Raw genomic sequence first — 20,125 nt, 5'->3', positions numbered from 1 at the left:
GCCAAAACCATGCCGTCCAGACGCTGTGATAACTGCTCCGCTTCAGACGACCTCCTATTCTTAGACAAACTTTAGCTATTGTTATGCATATACCAAGTTTGTGAAATATGAGGAAATCCACAGAAACTTTCAAAACAAAAATCAAAATGATGGGGACAAAAGGAGACTTCCAAACATTTCAGAAGCAGGGAGGAAAACCGTTTGAGCAGATTCCTCTGCTTCCTGCAGCCTCGTTCACACACTGGTGTAACAGGATAAGCTGCAAGCTACTGTGCAGGAACAGGACACCGCCCCCCAGGGGCCACAGCAGAGCCTTTGAGGGGTCTGGGATGAAAAGCTTCAGGCTCAGCGAGGGAACAGCTCATCAGAAGAGAGTTCAGGACGAGCAGCTCGGCCTGAGGAACGTTTTAAAGCTGCTCACTCAGGAGGACATGTGCTAGGATCCTCCTGAACAGAAGAATGTTAAATCCACATTCAGAAACCCGCTGAAGGGGTCGCTCTGCTCCGGTTACGGCGTGACATCATCAAAGTGCAAAAGCCCAGCAGACGAGCAGAGGGCCCACTTCAAGTGCTGACAGGTAATCTGTCGGCCAGCATGGTAATACAGGGTCAGAACACAAACAGAACCCGGAGGCCGAGCACACTCCAGTGTAATTGCAGTGTATCGCCGCCCCCCACCCTCAAATATGCCATTATGTGAGTCAACAGTTTTCAGCCGGATTCAGCGACAGCGTCCAGCCAGACATGCAGATCATTGGAGGAGCCCGAATCCAGCAGCGGACCACAGCAAAGGAAAGGAAAAGGAAGATTAAGGAGAGGAGGACAAGAGGGGAGGAGAGAGGAAATGGAGGAGGGAGGGGGGGTGGAAATGGTCTAAAAAAAAAGAAGAGAAAAACACGAGTTTAAACAGTAAATAAAACTGACACAAGTGAAGTTTCTGAACGTGACAGCAGAACAGACGTGGGACTAAAACGGAAAAACTGAAAAGGAAGACTTTATTCTAAATGTTCATTCCAGCTATCAACATGCTTGTCGTTTTCTGCTTCAGATCACCTGACGGAAGAAACCGGCATGGCCAGAGCCACGAAAGCCAAGGAGAGGAACATGAGCTGAACTTCTGCCAGTGTGCAGATAGCATCGCTCCGCTTCCAGACACATTCTGACCCCAACAGTTGTGACGACAGCTTTCTGCTTGGGGGAAAAGGTTACACATCTCTAGGCTGCATTCTTTTTTTCTGCATAGAATGTTTAAAAGTCAAAAATGAGAAGCTTTTGAGACGAAAAGCGCAAAAACAATTCAGAAATCAAGAAATATTTAGCTTTTTTTGTTAGAAATCTGAGTAGACATTAAAAACAATAAGATCTCAACATGAGGAACATCTCAGTTGGTGCAATATCTGCAGAATTTGAACGTTAAGCAATTCAAGTTGATCTTCAGCTGGTTGGTCTTTCATAAAAACCTTTAAATAGACCTTTCCAGAAGTGAGGGGAGGGACCCTGATCCCTGCAGTTTTTTGTTTTAATTACAGCTTGACCTCAGGTCATCAGCACGTAATCTTCACGCTGAACTTCAAGCTTTAAAAGGTCAAATGGAGCCGAGGCGACAGGGTCGTTTCATGTCTCTATGCGTCTTCCTGCTTTTGTTGGTGGAAAATGGGTTAGGGGTCAGACAGAAATGCTGCGGCGGCGACTTGTGACCAACTACAACATCACAATGAAGCTTGGATTTGTGCTTCAGCTTTTAGTTGCACAGACATAAAAATGAGTTAGTTTCAAAGATGGATTCATTTGGTCTTTTAGAAATTCCAACCCCCTCATGTCTTGGGACCAAGAATGCTCATCATTCCAGTTTTTTCATGTGAAATATTTCCATATGAGGCCTTGGCGAGCTGCAGTGAGTCCAAAAGGCCTGTTGCTCCACTCCAGCTCACACAGCCCACCGTTGCATAACTATGTTGACACGGCATTACAAAAGCCATTCGTTCATTTCTTCATTTGGTGCTCGTGGATTTTTTTGGCAGAGAGGGGCATTTTAAAGTTTGACTAAATGAAGCCCGGCTCCCAGCTGGGTTCACAATAACAGGATCAACAAATTAACTCCTCTTTTTCTAACAACTTTCCTTCAACAGCAGGAAATCCTAAAGCGCTGAGAAATATGAATCCTGTAAAATATGTGCGAGCGACTTCTGAAGAGAAACTCCCTAAAAGACGAAGACGCAGTCGGGGCAACAGGGTCTGTGGCAAAAAGCTGAGAAGTTAACAAGATAACTTTTTTTTCAGTCCACACCCCTCAAGAGAAAAGCCACCACAGCTCCCTAATCCTAGATCTGAGGGGGATCAGAGAGGAAAAGTGGAGGAGAGTTCTTCATGAAACCGGATTTGTAGTCCTGGGTTTAACTCTCCTGTGACAGATGAGGACGAGGAGGAGGCTTGATGAAGCTCTGGGTCTCCTTCCAGGACTAAATGAAGTACAGACGGGTAACAACAGACAGGGAAGGATCTCCAACTTTGGTCTTAAACCCAAACAGCAAATACTTTGAAATAAAAAAGTTAAAACAACAAAACTCTGTTGTCTTTTGATTCCACCCATGGCCAGGTTTGGTGAGGCGAGTGTTTTGTTGAGTCAGATCGGCTGAGTGTCAACTATGAGAGAACGACGGCGATGTCAGGAATGCCTATTTTGCTCCTCCTCCCTCCAACTCCCCATTCTTCTACATCTTCCAGCTTCTCTGAATTTCACCTCAACTCCATCACTTTCGTGGAAACAGGAAGTGTTCTTCTCTCATTGGAGTACTGGATCCTCCGGGAAGAAAAAACAGGGACAGAAATCTGGTAAAAAGCCAAACTTTCAAACCAACTCCATCATCAGTAGCCATTATCATTGCAATGTGTCGTTTTCAAAGAGTTGGCCTTTCACATTTATTGGTCTGCTTTTTGCACATACCATATTTTCCAGCCAATCAGAAGCCAGTTTTTCCACTTCCTGCAGGTGCTAGAGGAAACAGGGCGGAGGACGTTCATTGTTCAGGAATGCAGTGAATGGAATGGAGCGGTGTGGTGATGATCATCCATCTGCAGCCATAAGAGCCGCTGGCCAGAGGTGTGTCCACGAATGAGGAGGCGACGCGAAGTTTATGAACGATGAGTCAAAAGATGCGGCGAGTAAGTCAAGTGACGTCAGAATGATCGAGCCAAAGCCTTGAATGCTTTTTAAAGAATAATTCAAAGTCTTGGTTTATTTGATCCTAAGCTACCAAACACCCGTTTCTGTTTTGGTGAATGGTTATTCTTTATTCCTGTATTGTCGTTTAGCTTCTTCAGAGCAGTAAATTAGCACCGATGGTACAAAGATCTGTTAACTTATTAAAGCGTTTCCGTAGTAAGTTTGTAACTACGCTTTATGTCAACTAATTTCATTGCCAATGTTCTTCAGAGAGCTCAAATGAACTTTAAACATGTTCATTTGCGATAAACCGATTTTAATTCATTGTTAACAGTTGTGAGAAATTGCTCTGACGGCGTCTCAATGTCAACCACGCGAGCACAAATACTTGAAAACAGAAAGTGAAGTTGTAATGAACGCTTCACAATAGATGATTGGTGGTTCATCTCTGACCCTGGAGGCATGAGAGCCTTTCACCTCCCACAGGAATGACATTTCATGGCATCATTATTAGAAACTTGCACTCTCAGCGGTTTGTGCTCAAGTATGAAACTTCCGTTACAGAACAGCAGAAACTTCATCACGATGACAACACCCGAATGTTACCCTGAAAGGCCTCAAACACCAACGTTCACTCACACCTTTCTCACTTTCACTGCAACTTAAGTTCAATGATCCCAATGACACCAAAAGACAATAAAGAGTGTAGTCAGAGTTTTAGACCTGACAGGGTCACCCTCGGTCTGACCCCCTTCCCCACATCTCCAGCTGTTGGGTAGCAGGACTAGGCAGCCAGCAGTAGTCAGAGTGGAGTTCCCCGTCTTTCACCAGCCTGACCCCCCCCTCCCCATCACAGAACCAGAGCGCTCCCATCGCTGAATGAGTTGAGGTCATCATTACTACATTTCACGAGCCAAATCAGGAGTTTGGCAGGCTCTGACAGCAGTTGGCAGGGCAGAGCGTCAGCTGTTTGTGGCTGGCCTTTTATTCAAACACAGGTTGAATGTTTCCAGAGCCCCGGGACAGTCCTGACGCTCCCGTGTTCCGTTTAGGCTCAGTTCCTGCAGCAGCAACCAGAATCGCTCAGAGCGAACAGTCCTCCAGGAGCAGGACCGGTTCCCAACACAAACGTCTACAAACTGAAGAAGCAGCACGGTTCTTTCACCGCAACAGAAGAACTCAAACATCCCAAACCAAAAGACACAAAAAAGACTGCAAAAAAACATCTCCGTTTATTTAAAGCTAGCACAAGATTTTCATTAGCCGATATTCCAACTGCCAGCTGCCGTTTTAGTGGCCGAGAGTTGGGAATTTCTGGAAACAAGATTCACAGGATTCACATGTAAATGATTTATTCAGTTTGTACGACTGCCCACTGATCATCCACAACATTAAAACCATCTGCCGGACGCCATGGAGACCCACTTAGTGTCTACAAACCAACTCTGAGCCATCAGGACGAGGAATGTCCCGCGGCCGTCTTTAAATTGGGATCAGTCCAGGAGATCTTTAGGCGATCTGGTGAGTTCTTGGACATTTTAACACAGCCTTGGCTGTGTTTGGTTTTAATCAATATTTAGATGGATGGGTGGTAGGTGTGAAATAAACACCTCCATAATAAAAAAAAACTCCTGCTTTTCCATCGGTGTTTAACTATGTGGCTGATCTGTTTGTACAACAGAAGGAGAGCGCGCCGTGTGTTTGCAGTTATGCTGCTGATCCTCAACCTGTGCTGACGCCATAACCTTCAGGACCAGAGGGTGACGGACATCTTCAATAGGGATGGACGATATTATCAGGGCCAGTATCAGCCAATTTTTGCGTGATTCGAGTTCATCTGTATTGACCCACTATGAAAGAAAAAAATCCAATAAATGCAACCGACTTTTACTTTGACCTGTGGTAACACTAGGAAAAATATTTACTTATGTTTACAGTCATAGAAATGGTTCTGTGTTCACGGACTTTTTTTTTGATAAAGATACATATTGTTCCTCCTCGTCAATAGTCTGTAATTGGGCCGACTGTTTTCAGTCATAGTTTCAACCATTTAAAACTTGGTCCTATGAAATCCCTTGCTGTTTGATGAAAAGGTCAAGTACAATGTAACTGTACAGTAATAGAGCAGTCGTGCGTTAATAGATTATTATATAGGCCGGGAAAAATAACATCTACCCATCCTTAATCTAGAGCAAAACGGTTACATTTCTGGAGACTGAAACAGAGCTGCTAATCAACAAAAACAGTCTGCAAAGACCCAAATGAAGGAGTTTGATAGAAAAGCTCTGACAGAAAATGTAAACGTTTTCATATCGTGAGGCACGTCGGAGGAGGGATGATGATATGGGCATGTCATACAGTTATACTGATTCGATCATGAACACTAAAGTCTGTTCACAGAAAAACCCCAGACATCAGGAGAACCCCGTTTGATTATTAAAACATTAATATCCTTTTCTTTGAGGAAATGGCCCATAGTGCTGCTTTTCAAACAGTGACTAAGATCCCCCCCCCCCACCCCCCCACCCCCCCCACACACACACACACACTCGAAACCCATCAGAGGAAGTTGTTGAACAGAAAAAGAGAAGTAATTATTATCAGAGAAGAACAGTGTGAGAACAAAACCTCAAATATTTTGGGTATTGGTACACTTTGCCTTAAATAAAATAAAAACTAAAATAAACTCTAAGTCTCTTGGTTCTGCTCCTGTGGTGACATTTCACCTGCTTCAACACCCGTTTGGCTCAAGCATGCAAATTACAGTCTCAGTGTGAGTGAGTGAGTAAACGCCACTTTAGAATAAATAAGTGCTAAAACCCGTAAGCAAGACGATTACTCAGAGTGGGCTTATTTTAATCATAAGGCAAAAAAGGTGAGCCAAAGCCTGCTGAGCTGGCAGCTCCTCTACATCTGCCAGCTCAGCAGACACATCGCTGATAATGGAGGTGCAGAACGGAGGTGCAGGCATTTGACCAAACAGGAAAAGGAGGAGAAACTCAAGGAAGTTTCTCTTTGAGCAAGAAGAATTTCAGAATTGAAAGCGCTCTAATCTGATCACACTTTCGCTCTGACTGCATGTCAACGCCAGACGAAGAAAAAAAACCCAAACTGCACTCATATGCGGCAAAAGAAGCAAAGATCAAACAGGCAGCGACTCAACTGACAAAGTGACAGATGAAGGAACATCGAGAGCGATGTGCAGGACAAAAATGCAGTCAAACAGGAGTTTCGAGAATCGTCACGGTAACAGGCTCTTCCTGTCCCTCCTCCCTAAAATGTGCCTGGCACACTTTTACCTTATAAGGCAATGCACTTAAGAGCAAGAGATAGTGAAAATAGTGATTAAAAGGGCAAGGTGCACCTCCCCGCTCCTGACACACCCACTGAAAAAAACGGATTCTCAGCGTTGAACTTCAGTGAGAACAGAGGACTGACAGGTCATCGTGGTCAAACTCGGAGTTACATCGGCGCACAGACGGGTGTTTGGCGACTCGCAGGAATGCGAGGCAGCGCATACTCCTCCCCGTGTTTCCTATAAGGAGCAGGAAAGAGTCCGGCAGCGTGACGGACAGTAAAACACGGTCATAAAGACAGCAAAAGGAAGCTGAAGGGGCAGTTTGACGTGTTTTTGATGACACAGGTCCTGGGTGAGACTCCTGCCCTCTGATGACCCCAGCCTCATTTTCATGGGCTGCACGTTTCTGCGGAGGTCACGGATCACATTCTTGACCTGCGGTTTATTTACCAAGTGCATGACCAAAGCAGAAATGTTCTTTCTGAAGCTTTTGGAACAGCGTTTATAACACAAACGGTGAGCGTAGGAACTGAAACCAAACGGCCCGTTAACCACATGACTGAAACATGAGCCGTTCTGTCTTTATGACAAACTCTGACGGAGGCTCCGTTTAGGAGTCCTCACTGTTTGTAGATCACAGTCATGCACAGTGCGACCTTGTCCTCCGAGTACCAGCAGAATGTGACCTGGATCTGTTCTATCGGCTCCTGAGGCTGAACCAGAGACAAGGAAACAAAAGCAGAGTCACAGCTGAGACAGAAACCTGAGAACTGTCTGTCTAAACCCTTGGAATGGGAGTTATGAGCAGAAGCTTCAGGCAGCTTAAAGACAAAAAGGCGCTCCAGCAAACTGAATTCTGGGTATTTATCCAGAGAGGAGAACTCCAGCAGAAAAACTGATTGTTAAAAGTTCCCACTTTTACAGGAACTTTCTCCTGACGCTCTGATGCAGCACAACAGCAATGATTGACATTTAAAGATGCTGCCCTTGCTTTAGTGCTCCAATAAACCAGGATGCTCCAGAACCAGAACTTCCCCAGAGAGGAATGCAGACCGAAGGTCTTTCCTCTTCCCTTTTTCAGTAGGTACGTGTCAAAAATGTCCACGAGGACGAGTCTGCCATCCTTTCACTCTCTAATCTCAACGTTTTATTTAAAATCCAGTAAAGAGGCTTGTTAAAGGAGGTGGGGGGGCCATAAAAGGAATTTAGCGGGTCCAGACTCTGAACAGGGAGCAGAACATTGTTTGTTCCTCTGAGTTTCCGCTTGTTGATGACCCACAGCACGCACACACTAAGCCATAACCCCCCCCCAACAACTCAGTCACACATTCCTGAGCCCCCCCCCCCCTCATGATTCATCATCCCTGCTCTCACACACCGGATGCAAAGGCAAATCCATGAGCGGCGGCGTGTTGCATCAGGCAGGACGCTAACCGTCAGTCAGGGATTGAGATGAACGGTGATTCCCATCCTGGGGACGCTTCCCTAAACGAACTGAGACGGGCTGCATCCGAGGCCTGAAACGCCAGCAGAACCACGGAGAACATAACAGAATGAATCTGGTTCCAAGATGATGGTTACATTTAACACTACGTTCAAAGCAGGCTCGGAAACAAACGTTCAAACGGTCAGTTCCGATGAAAAGTCTAAGTGAGCATTGATGCACGTTCAAAACTCTTGTATTTACGCGTAGCTACGCAACTTTAAGTCCATTTTTGGGCCCAACGTACAAAACGCACCAGCGTAGAACACGCTTTGAAAGTTAAACCAGTTTAACCACTTGGCAGGGATGTTGGGGTAGAGTCCAGCTTCCAACTAAGTTCACACGCTAGAATTGGGTAAAATTGTGAACACCTTATGCTAAAAACTAAAAAAATAAATACACATTCTTGAAAGCGCCACACATGCCTGCCGTCATGAGGGGTCTGGATAAAAACTACCGGTACCCAATGGAGCCAAAGCTGGAGAAGACCCTCATTATGAATGGAGACAGAAATGTTCTGTGTTTTTATCAGTGATGACGTTTCAAAAGTGTATAACATTTTATAATCTACAAAAAAAATGTTAAAAGTCAAGTTCTCCATCATATCTGGTGCAGAACATCTGAACCTTAGAAGGGTACGAAGTAACTTAAGGTATGAATAAGAACTTTATCTGTTCACGTAATGAAACATGTAGTTCTAACTTAAACTGGTGACTCGTCTAGCATGTTGTGTTTCAATCAGACCTGAGGTTCCAGGTGACCCAGTTCCCTCATCCTCCTACCAACCTCTAAGCCTTTGAAGAAAAAAAAAAAAAGCTACATTGAGATTTAATTGAATAATTAAACTGATTTATGACTGGGAACAGGATCTAAAGCTGGGAGAGCTGGCATTCTGAAAATCCACTAACCTAAAACCTTAAGTTGATCTAACACAATGGTGGCCGTGCCCCAGATACTCTGGAAAACAGAAAACACCAGCCCCCCCGGGTACATGGCGGCTGTGAATGTGTGCAGGGCGACCATATATGGGGGGGTGCCTCACCCACATCACTGTAATCCTTTCAAAATGACTGCAATAATTCAAAAAAGCCCTTTCATTTGCTGCAGAGAACCGGTGACGGCTCCCGTCCGTCTGAAACAAGAAACTCAAAAGGCAGGAAGCATCAGTCGAAGGTTCAAGTCCCGATAAAAAAAATAGAAACTAAAAAAATCAACCCATTTTCTGGTCTACCAAGCCACTCGTTTGAGGTGGGGGGGGGGGTTAAAAAGTTGTCAGGCAGCTTTGAAAGCATTTCCTTTCCTTGCAGACGACTATCATCGGAGAAGAGAATCAGGAGGAAATGTTGCTGGAAAAAGCTGCTAAGATATTCCAGACTGGAGTTTAAAATTTAAAAAGGACTATTTTGATGGTAGAAAATGACAGTCATAGTTCCTCCACTACATCTGAGCTGCAGAAAGCCTTCCTCCAGCTCTGAAAAACAGATGATCACTAAATGTCTCAGACCCACCACAACATCCATCTAACTTCATACATTTTTAGATTTCAAACATCTGTACAGAGAGCCAGCAGTGCTAATGATCCAGGGCTCATCTGCAGCTGTTTGATGCCCCCAATGTCAAACTGCGGCTCTACCCCGCCAATAACCCGAACTCGCGTGAGCTCTGGGTTTCACCGAGGAAATCCTTGTTCAAATTAACACCACAACTCTGTATCAGGGCTGTTGCTAAGCAACGCCAGAGCGCCTTATTTTTAGAAAGTTTAAATTTTGTCGGAGCGCATGTTTCTGTAGTATGAATCAGTTGTTTGTTTAACCGGCCCCACAGAAGTACAGAGCTGCATCGCAGCAGCTGTCAAACAACCTAGAACGCTTTCTCGCCGCTGTGGCAAACTCGGCAGGAAACACTGTGACTTAATTCTCGCCTTCGTGACGAGCTGTTGGGCCTTCGCAGCACTGGTGTGAAGACAGAAAAAAAAAAGTAAACGGCTGCGGCGCAGCTCAGAGGGCTGTTAGCGCCACGAGGACGTCATTTTACGCTCACTCCAGAGCTGTGAGTCACAGGAGGTCCAACACTGAAATCTCTGAGCGCGCCCAGAATAATCCTCTGCAGGCTCGCTTTGATTGGATCAGTCAGGACGGAGAGCGGCGAGGCTGCCCTCCTGTCCACGGTCTGATGCAGCTGCTGCATCAAGACCTTCAAACAGCAGCGATGCATTGGTGGGACATCAGGATCCGCTTCAGCACTCAGACTTTTTAGGCGTTTCGTCTGCTCTTTGACCCTCAGCATGAGATGACTTTGCTCGATACAGAGGAACTCGAAACCCACAAAAACCTCAAGAACCTGCCTTCCTCTTTTACGATAAGGCCTCCAAAGACGTAGAGTAAATTTGTGTTTTTCTGCAAGTTCCGTTTCATTGAAATGTATTTCTTCATTGCTCTTCTGTCACGCCGTTTGCAGAAACTCTTGCAAATGTTGTGAGTTTGTTGGAGGAAAGAGCGGCCTCCTGCTTAGCTTCACCTCCACACAGAGGCAGCTGCATGTTCCCGTCATCCGTCTCTATTGCACACAAACCAACAGGAGGTTTTTATAATCCAACCGTTCTTTTAATTATATTTTAAAGTTAACATTAAGCTCTGCGTCTCCTCCATGTCCTTCAAAGAACCAACTGAAAACATTTGAAATTCTTAAAGTTCTCATGTGCTCCAGCTTCACCAAAAGCCTCACAGACCGTTCCAGAACTTTTTGAAACCGTTCACTCCGTACGTCACCCTGGAAAAACCTCAGAGAAGATATTCAATTGGAGAAAAGTTATGAGAAGACTCCAGGCTGCTGCAGAAGATGACGGACCAGTAATACACCCCCCCCCCCCCCCCCCCCCAACACACATTACAGACAGAAGCCCTGGAGCGGCAAATCAAAACAGATAAATCCAGAATGATCCTCTTCAGCAATCCCGTTGCCGTAACAACGGCATGGTTGCAAGACGGAGCGACTGCAGGAACGCTGTGCAGAATTATCAGATGAGCAGAGCACCCTGATGATCAGCTAAAGCGAGTCAATATTTAATGCTGATCCCATGAAACCGCTCCGACTCCCCGCCGGCAGGCTTCTGCTGCAGGAGCATCAGGACTCTGCATCAGAATCGGGCTCAGCGGTGATGGGCACACATGTTTCTGGACCTTTCAGAGCTTGGCCTGGCGGCGTGCACGTCTCCCTGCAGGCCTCGTCTCTTTGCCCGGTGCCCCACTTTCAGAGGCTGTAAATAATACAAGAGGAGCTCAATGACGAAATCAGAGACAGCCTTCGAAGAAACAAAGACTTTCTTCTTGATGGTGGCACGTTGGCTTTGTGTTCACCCAGCTACAGGCTGTGGAAACCACAACCAGAATGAGGCGTTTGTTTTTGAAACCACAACACCCAAAGCAGCACAGAGCTTCAGCTTCACCCGGTGATTCCCCTTCAGGAGTCGCTCCACCCCAGAAGAAAAAGGCACCAGTGAGCTCCTTTAGATTAGAAATGCCTCCATTTACAAAAGCCAGTGCCTGGCTACTGCAAAAAAACATTTAAAGTCAGAAGTGAGAACTGTTGCACATCAACTACTGAGAAAAACTTTCACATGTTCCAAAGGTTTGTCAAAAACTCAAGTAAACCAGGTTTCAAACACTGGGTTTGGGTTTTTTTTCCTCAAAAAGGGTCAAACGGACCGGCAGCTTTCATCTCTCAGCCTCACATGAAGGCCAGAAGATAAACGATCCGTTTAATGCCGGTCTAATCGTGCTAAACCTCTGATCCCGCCAAACAAGCCTCCACATGGCTGCTGTGTGCACGCCACATGTTCCAGGAGGAGTTGGCGTGGAGGCTCACCCTCCAACAACACGGCGAGAGCACAGAGCTCTCCCCGCCCCTCCCTCACTGCGAGAAGAACCTGTCTGGGTGTGGTCACATGACACAGATCACCTTCAGACAAGAAAAACATTTACACAAGTTTCCCTTTTTCTGGTTTTGACCATTTAGAACAACTTCAACGAGCCGGATGTTTGTGTGGTACGCCCATCGGTGGGCAGATGGGTCTGCGTTCCACACAAATGCAGCAGCATCCGTCTGGACGAACCACGACGTCAGGAGGACAGCGACAAGCAGCACGACATCACATGACAGAAGCAAAAGGAAAACGGCGTTCAAACGTCCGATGAGGTTTTCCGTCAGCTGGCGAAGTCAAACGCTCCATCCCAACATCTCATTTTATGGTTTGAGGGCTTTGTTCAGTTTCACTCAAATCAAAGAGGAGGTGGAACTTCCTATTGTAACAGGAAGCAGATGAAAAGAACCCACAGATGATTTTAGAACAAACCTCTACCTCGATTTGAAAAAATAAAAACTAAAAAAATAAAGGAAATGGAAGCTACTTCTCCTGAAAACAGTTTCAAACTTTCTCATCAGAGTTCCTCAGCAGTCAGACAATACTTTGTTCATGAGTGTACTTCCTTTGTGGAAATAAACAGATTAACGAGGAGGAACCATTTCAAAAAAGTTCAGTTCTGCAATTCTTTCAGGAAACGGCATTAACGCCTCTGTACGCAGCTCTGGCGGCCCGTTTCAGCCTCAACTTTATTGATCACATTGAATTTAAACTCCCTAGCTTCCCGTCACGAGCAGGATCCCATCTTAGCTCTCCGTCCAAAAATAACGAGCGCTGCAGAAAGCGGCGCGTGAAAATAGAGGAGCTGCAGAAACCAACGCCATCTGCACGCTGCAGCCATGGAGACGGGACCCAGCAGAGATCTTTAACCGAGGGTTTCCGGACGCATCGCCCAGACCCCCCCCCCGTCATGAACTCATCCCCATTTCTTCGTCGTCATGAGAAACACATCAGATGCTGATGAGATGGAGAGACCCACTCCCATGAAAGTGGTGTTTTTACCGTGTTCTTCTAGCATTTTTCTGAAGTTGGGGGACGTGTGGAAGAAAAAATTAAGCTTCAAATCTGATCATTTCTTTATTCAAATTGTTGTGAAACAGGAGCAGATGGAAAAAAAATGCAGTTTGAAGAAGATGGCATTTGTTACGCTGGACGGACCACAAGCTCCCTGCTCCACTCCATTCTGATGCATCCACTTCCATGTCCGTAGGTCAGGGGGGTGAGGGGGTGTAGGCTAGCGAGAAAGAATGTAAACAGACAGCTCTCAGCAATGGGAATGGGGAGGGTGGTGCCGCGCCTATGGTCCCGCCACCCCAAGCAAATTCTACGAATTCCTACCACTCTGTAGAAATTATGTCCTAGAAAACTTTTTTTTTTTTTTTTGGCTAATAATGGCATAACTGCAATGAAAACGGTTTGAAAATAGATCAATCGGAGTGGAACTGTAAGACAAATCTGCTTCTCAGGTGGGAAAGTTCTGCTGAAGACCAGCATCCCTCCTCACAACAGAGATCTGAAGATGAAAGCCCTCAGCAAACAAGCGGGCAGGAAACCAAAAGGAAATCCTCCATTGTTGGAGACTAATTCAGAGGGAAACTCCATTGACTGAACCCAATAGCTGCACTCCAAAACAGCAGCAGGTAACCTGAGAGCTGGGAAACCAGAAACTACAAGAGTTTCCTTCTCATCCAAACAGCGAGTGAGAAGAAATGAGCCAGAAAGATCTGTCTGGGTGACATGGAGCCCCCCCACCACAGCGCTGCATGACCGACGGCTCCGAGGAGGATCAGAAGATGAAAACATTTGTGCCCGCCAACGTTTGGAGCACCACCTCTGCAGCGCTACAGTCAGCCCCCCCCCCAACAAAAACAATCCCCTTCTTCCTGTCTGGTAAAAAATACCCCCACCCCCCTCAGCAGGCTATAATAGGCCACCAAAGGAATGTTTCCCCCGTACACGCAAAGCCACAAGCAGGGGAGGGAGAGGCCTGACATTCCTCTCTGCTGTCCTCTTACCGCCTGTCTGTCTGTCTGACTGACTGGCTGGCTGGTTCCTTGTTTGGGCGCCCAAGCTGATTCTGGATCAGTCAGCTGACGGCTTTCCCACAGCTGGTCAGTGGTGTGATTTTCCTGATCGGTGTTTGGATTCATCAGAACCTGAGCTGGACCATCATTGGCACCGAAACACCTAAAGACCTTCAGCTCGTCTCCACGCCAACATGTCGGCGTGCTGAGGATCACCGTGTTCACAAAATGCAGAGAAAACAGAATCACCCACAAACCTTTTCAGCTCCCCCCAAAGGAGGGGTCAAATGCAGAGAACAAACGTCACACACCTAGGAGCGTGACAGCTAGTGTGACTATTGCGGTGTTTGTGAACGGAAACATTTTCAGCCTCGATGGTGAAGGAGAAAGAGCCGCCTGATGGGTCGCTCCCGGCTGAGACGACTTGGGTCATCAGAACTTTCCTCTGCTGGCCAGGCGCGCAGAGAGCATGCACTTGAAGTGGGCGGCGCCCGGACAAACTGACATTGTGTTGAGCAGCTCGTCATGCTGCAGGACACAGGCCCGCTTTGATCTACAGCAGCAGCACAATGGGAATCGTTCAGCTGAGACCTTCAGCATGCGGGCGGGAAAAAAAACGGAAAACTGCAACCGGATCATGACATGGAAAAGCAGGAACACATCAAATGATGTCATCTGCTCGCTGTCAGCTACAGCCGCTAACAGGACAATCTGAGTCCATTTACAATCTGTGCTGTTCAAACAGGCTGTAGGAAAATCCAGATAAAAGGTCCGACCGCATCATTTACATGAGGAAACGTCCCACTTTCACGCTGCGGCACAGGATAACGCTCGCCTTCACTCGGCGAGTGCGTGACGTTTTGTTCTTTTTAGTGACAAGCCTGAACAGCCGGCTTGGGGGCCCCGAAGGCTCGCATCCTTCTTCCTCTGTTAACTCACTCACCCACCTCGCCACCTCATCAGAAAGCGCGGCCCAACTGTCACAGAGAGGCTGGGAGCGACGGCTGACAGTTACAGCAGAACCTGGGGTGGCGTCACGGCGTGCGCCGACATGTTCCAGCGTGTGGCGGATCCCCACACCAATCCCCCGGCAAAAAACTTTAACGACATGTCTGTGGGGGGGGGGCTGGCTCTGTAATACACTGCAGTTAACTGGACCCGGATGGATCTGTCCTGCATTGGGGGGGGGGGGGGGGGTCCGAAAGGGTGCTGGACCAAACTGAACCAGAAACCGAGTCAAACATCAAACTCCATGGAAAGTTCTTCCTGCCAATGAGGAAAGGGATCAAAGCAGCATCCTGATCTAAATGTCAAAGCACTCGCTCTAACGCACTTTTCCACACTTCTGTGGGGTAGGAGCCTTCTCTGACTCGTCCCCCCACATCCACAGGGGGGGGGGGGGGGGGGGTCCAGGAACCTGAACACAGGTTTGCTCGAGAGGCTGCGGTCGGTTAATCATTGGTAGGTTAGCTTTTCCTTTTGGAGAAACTTTGACCTGTGGACAAACAGAGCGCCTGCACGCTGACTAACTAGGTGAGAGAAGAGCCCAGAGGACCGCCCCCCACCACCTGCAGCGCGAATGTGTGTGTGTGTGGGGGGGGACAGATCCACGGAATAGGAACCGGGCCACGTGTCACATACCAGACCCACATAATTACTAAATGACACTCCCTGTTGAGGATTAGAGCATGGAGGAGGAGGAGGAGAATGCTTCACTTTTGATGGTTTACTTGAACTTTTTGGGGTCCAAACCTGAAGTTTAGCTTGTGTGTAAGGGAGGGGGGGGGGGGGGGGGGCACAACCTAGAATTATTGTGATTGGAGGGGGTTTGGGGTTAAATGCCCCCTAACTGATGGATCATGAGAGGACAGCAGGAAAAAACAGTTTTCGTTTTGGTTCAAAATCCCCCCAAAACACTGAAGGAATGTGGGCAGTAGCAGCAGCAGCAGCAGGCCGAGGGTTCATCTGAAGGCGTTGCCAGGGGCAACCTGTGTGGCCAGAACCTCAGGTTGACGGTTCAGGGTGGGCACTGCGGCCGTTAGAGCCGAACTGTCCTCGTTCCGGTTCTTAAGGCAGGGGGGGGGGGGGGGGGGGGGGGGCTGCCCGAACCCGTTACCGACGGGGGGGTCTGCTAAATCACGGCTGAAACAATGCGGGCCCCGTTTCCGCTCACGGACAGAAAAACGCGCCGGGAAAAGGAAACGAGTGAAAACTAATGTCACCCAAACCCGGGAATCCGCTTTTCATCGGTTTTAACCAAGCAGAAACGGAAATGGAGCGGGATGGATCCAATCAGCCAGGGGGTGGGGGGTTCGGGGCGCTCGTGAAGGGAGGTTCAGTGAACAAAAAACCGAGGCCCGAGCTCGGTCTCTGACCTCCACTCCGCATAACCCTCCACTGCCATTTTCTCCCAGTCCAGATAAAGAAGAAAAAAAAGGGCCCGGTTCGGGCCGCCTTACCTTTCTCTGCTGCTTCTCCCAGGCCGGGTCCAGAAGCAGGTCCCGGTCCCAGTCATTCTCTTGCTCCATGTAGGTCTGTGGCCCGCCTGACGGTTGGTTATTGGCAGCGTGATAATCTACCATGTCACACGACACGAAACCCGAGAAGAACGCCGCGAAGTGACTGTCACTGGTGGGGAGAATGTCGAAAATAAAAACAAAAAAAGTAAAACCGGAGAAAACGAAGACGGACCGAGTCAGAAAGGTGGGACGAGGAGGGGAAACACGGCCCAGGAAGGTGTCCTTCTCGCGTCGCCGCCTTCAGCCGAATGAGGCTCTCTTGAACGTGATGAGTATCCGGTGTGTGCAGTTCGGAACGCCGCCTCTGCTGCGCCGAGAACAGCCTTCCTGTGAGGGCAGCGCGGCGGGAGGAGGGAGGAGGGAGGGCCCGGCCGCTCCTACGGGCTCCACCAACTCCAACAAGCAGGGCGCACAGGGGAGCCGCGCTTCCGGTGCGACTCTTCAAAATCAAGTATTTCCTTTTGGGAATCTTTTAGAAATTATAATTGGGAAATTATAATTAAAAACGTCATAGTTTGTGGTTAAAAATTATATAAAAATACAAAAGCGCATATTGTCCTGACATTTTGTTCCATTTTTAGAACAAACTTAACATATTCATCTCTGTTCTTATCTTTTGTATCGTATTACTTTTTTTTTTTAATTAAAGGTTCTTTATTTGTTGCTATCTGATCCTTTGGGCTTTTCTGTATGTCCTGATTTGATTATGAATTATATGTGCAAAAAACCTCCTTTGTCTCATTAAATCATTTTCATTAAAATGTTATAAAGCAAAAGTTACACACAGCCCATATTAACATTACAGTTCACATACACACATAATAAAAATAAGAACAAACAAACTTAGAGCTTTTCTGAGCATCTAGAAACATTTTATGGGTCAAAATTAATGTATGTATTAATTCATTTATATTGTGCCTTAATGTGGCTGCAATCAAACAAGGTGCCGTCCAAAAACACAAAAATTACGAGGATGAAGCAATGAAAAAGTACCATAGTATAGTATAAAAATCTTTTATTTAGTAAACTAAAAAAACACAGTAAAAAAAGAAATATAAAACACACAAGCAAAGCAGATGTCTGTATTAAACTGACCACTCAAGTCTATTCTGACAAAAGTTCTGTTTTATTTTCTTAGTTTCCCATGACTGCTGTTAGTGGGAATTAAAATGGACTCCAAATCAGTACTACATGACACTGGACTGCTAATACTTATTTATTTGTAACTTGTGGATAATTTTGAAAAATAGCTTTAAATATTCTTTTGTTAATTTTCGTCCAGTTTCACCATGGTCACCCTGAAGCCCTTTTATTTTGAAGGGTTCATCCCGTTTCCGTTTTCCTTCTCTTTAAACTTGATCCACCGGATTTCTCCATTAGCTTCCACACAGCTCATATATATATATAGATAGATAGATATCTATCTATATATATAGATATCTATCTATTTATATAGATATATATATATCTATATATATATAGATATCTATATATATATATATATACATGTATGTCAACAAAATAAATAAAACAGACAAGATAGAAAAATGCTCCGAATTTTGAGCTCGGAAAATCATACAGTTGAACTCAATCTCTCAATCTTTATTGATTTTTTTTGTTTTTACAGTAACAGACATCACCTGATTTTCGAAGGTGTGTTTTTGTGAGGTGTGTCTATTGTTCAGGACAAGGTTCTGCAACCTTTGACACCAAAAGAACCATTTATTTCTGTTTCTTATGGACCAAAACTCACAAACAAGTTCCTTTCAAAATAAAATACACCCTGTGTCATAGAAGTGATCAATTTTTGTGATATTTTTAGCCAATTTTTTTTAAATAAAATTGCAGAAAGCAAGATAATTTACCACAAATTAGTAAATAATAATAATAATTAGTTTGTGTAAGATGAATTTAAAAAAAGGTGGGGGAAAAATCAAAAATAAATATAAAACTATGTAAATATGCTTTTACATTGTTTGGATATTTAAAAGGCTTTACAAAATCTATAATAAATTTAATACAGTAAAAACTATCAATCAGCTGGTAGCATCATAGTGAAAATTATAGGCTGCTGGTAAAACTGGAGGCGTTTTTAACACCTGCATATATTATTATAAAGCATTTGTTGAAATACTGTTGACAGATTTTCATTTTCTCTAATGTGAAAAAACAATCTGCAGACAGAAAACGTCGGACCTCCTGACGGACGTGATTGTCCTAAAGTATTTTTACATTTAATCATACAAAAATTGTAGGTTATTCTTTTTAGAAATCTACAACAACATTCCTTTGAGCCTGAAGACCTTCTTCCAAAGAGCTGCAGTCAAAGACGACCGCAATAACATTCTTAGGGAGGGAAAAACCTCTGAAACAACATTACACACAGACATAACAATGCTTTCTCTATCCAGAAATATCTCAGATAACACGTCAGATATGCAAAGCAACATTCTTCTCAGCTCAGCGTTAACTGAAGACGACTGCTCAAGACAGAGGCGGCGTCTCAGTCCTTATCAAGATGTGTGGCTTTGTTTTTCTTATCACTTTGTACAAAACATAAATGGGCAAAAATAAAACCGTCAGACTGAGATTTGACTTGGTGGGGATTGTTCACACGTGCGTAACGTGCTCAGGTTCTTTCTGCATGCTGTAGGTTCTCAAAGTGACTCTTTTAAATAAAGGTTCCTGCTGTTGGAAGAATCAAACTGCATCTGCGCTGCTCCACGGTTTTCCTTTAGAACGTCCATAATTTCTGTCAGGATAACCACGATTATCATCTGCTGCCTTATCATTTATCATGGAAAATGACGGTTTATTTACTTTTACATGGTGGGATATTTTACCTGATGTTACATAAGCATGTTTATAATCCATTTCATGATTGAATTAAAGATTTTGTGAAGAAAAAACAATATTTCAGTCACACTGTTTTGTCTTAAAACAATAAATTTAAAAAAGTTTCTGTTTTTCTCCAAACGTTCAGTGAGTACTTCAGCTCTTGTGTTTTTACTTGGTCCAGCAGCTGCTCACGTGCACAGAAAGCATTCGTATGCCTTTATACTTATATCGCTAAAATGTTCAAACATATTACTTTTTAATCTTATGCTGGGAAAGACTGTTGTTGGACCCAAACCTCATTAAAAATCCATTCTGATGGAAATGATGTGTTTGGTGTTTTTACTATGTTTTTGTATAATTCTTCTTCTGATGATGGAGGAGATTTATTAAGAAAATTAAGAGTATTTTTTCATTCAAATTGTTGTGAATCAGAAGCAGACGAAAAAATGCATTTTGAAAAAAGTCGTATTTGTGACCTAGAAGACACACTGGGCCAGCAAAAACCTGCTCTGCTCCATTCTGATGCATCCACCTGCAGACAAATAGATCCATGAGCGATTTTGTTTTCCTCGTCTGAGATGGAATCTGGTTGGATACCTCTGTTGTTTCTCGCCATTTTTGTTGCACTGCTAATGTTAGGTTGGGGATGTGAGGGGCTGTAAGCTAGCAGGAGAGCGTGTAAACAGAGAGCTCTCAGCAACGGCTCTGCGCCAACAGTTCAGCCCACAGCCAAGAGATACATTTCTAATGAACTCCTGCCGCTCTGCAGAAACTATGTTCTAGAAAGTGACACGTTTATTGATTTGGGCTAAAAACTGCATCATCATAAATTAAAAAACTTTAAAGACTTTGGGACTTTAAAGGAACAAATGTGAATGGGA

General features: G+C 45.3%; 1 protein-coding gene and 1 long non-coding RNA gene across 7 annotated transcripts in view; one reads left to right on the top strand and one right to left on the bottom strand.

The window, feature by feature from the left end:
• The window catches only part of actn4 (actinin, alpha 4), a 44,710-nt gene extending 27,898 nt beyond the window's left edge, over positions 1–16,812 (bottom strand). For all 6 annotated transcript variants that reach the window (XM_011482201.4, XM_004075212.5, XM_020708019.3 and 3 more), the window contains exon 1: positions 16,347–16,812. In XM_011482201.4, coding sequence (XP_011480503.1) covers positions 16,347–16,469 — 123 coding nt within the window. In that variant the 5' untranslated portion in view covers positions 16,470–16,812. The remainder of the gene's footprint in view (positions 1–16,346) is intronic.
• Positions 4,239–5,053, top strand: LOC144981581 (uncharacterized). Its single transcript, XR_013647180.1, has 2 exons — positions 4,239–4,684; positions 4,845–5,053. It is a non-coding gene; the product is annotated as an uncharacterized LOC144981581 (long non-coding RNA).
• Positions 16,813–20,125: the final 3,313 nt, after the last annotated feature.

The sequence above is a fragment of the Oryzias latipes genome, chromosome 13 (assembly GCF_053564925.1).
Source record: "Oryzias latipes strain Hd-rR chromosome 13, Olatipes_Hd-rR_3.1".
Taxonomy (NCBI): domain Eukaryota; kingdom Metazoa; phylum Chordata; class Actinopteri; order Beloniformes; family Adrianichthyidae; genus Oryzias; species Oryzias latipes.
The sequence above is the reverse complement of the archived record's forward strand: the minus strand, read 5'-3'. Positions and strand labels throughout refer to the sequence as shown.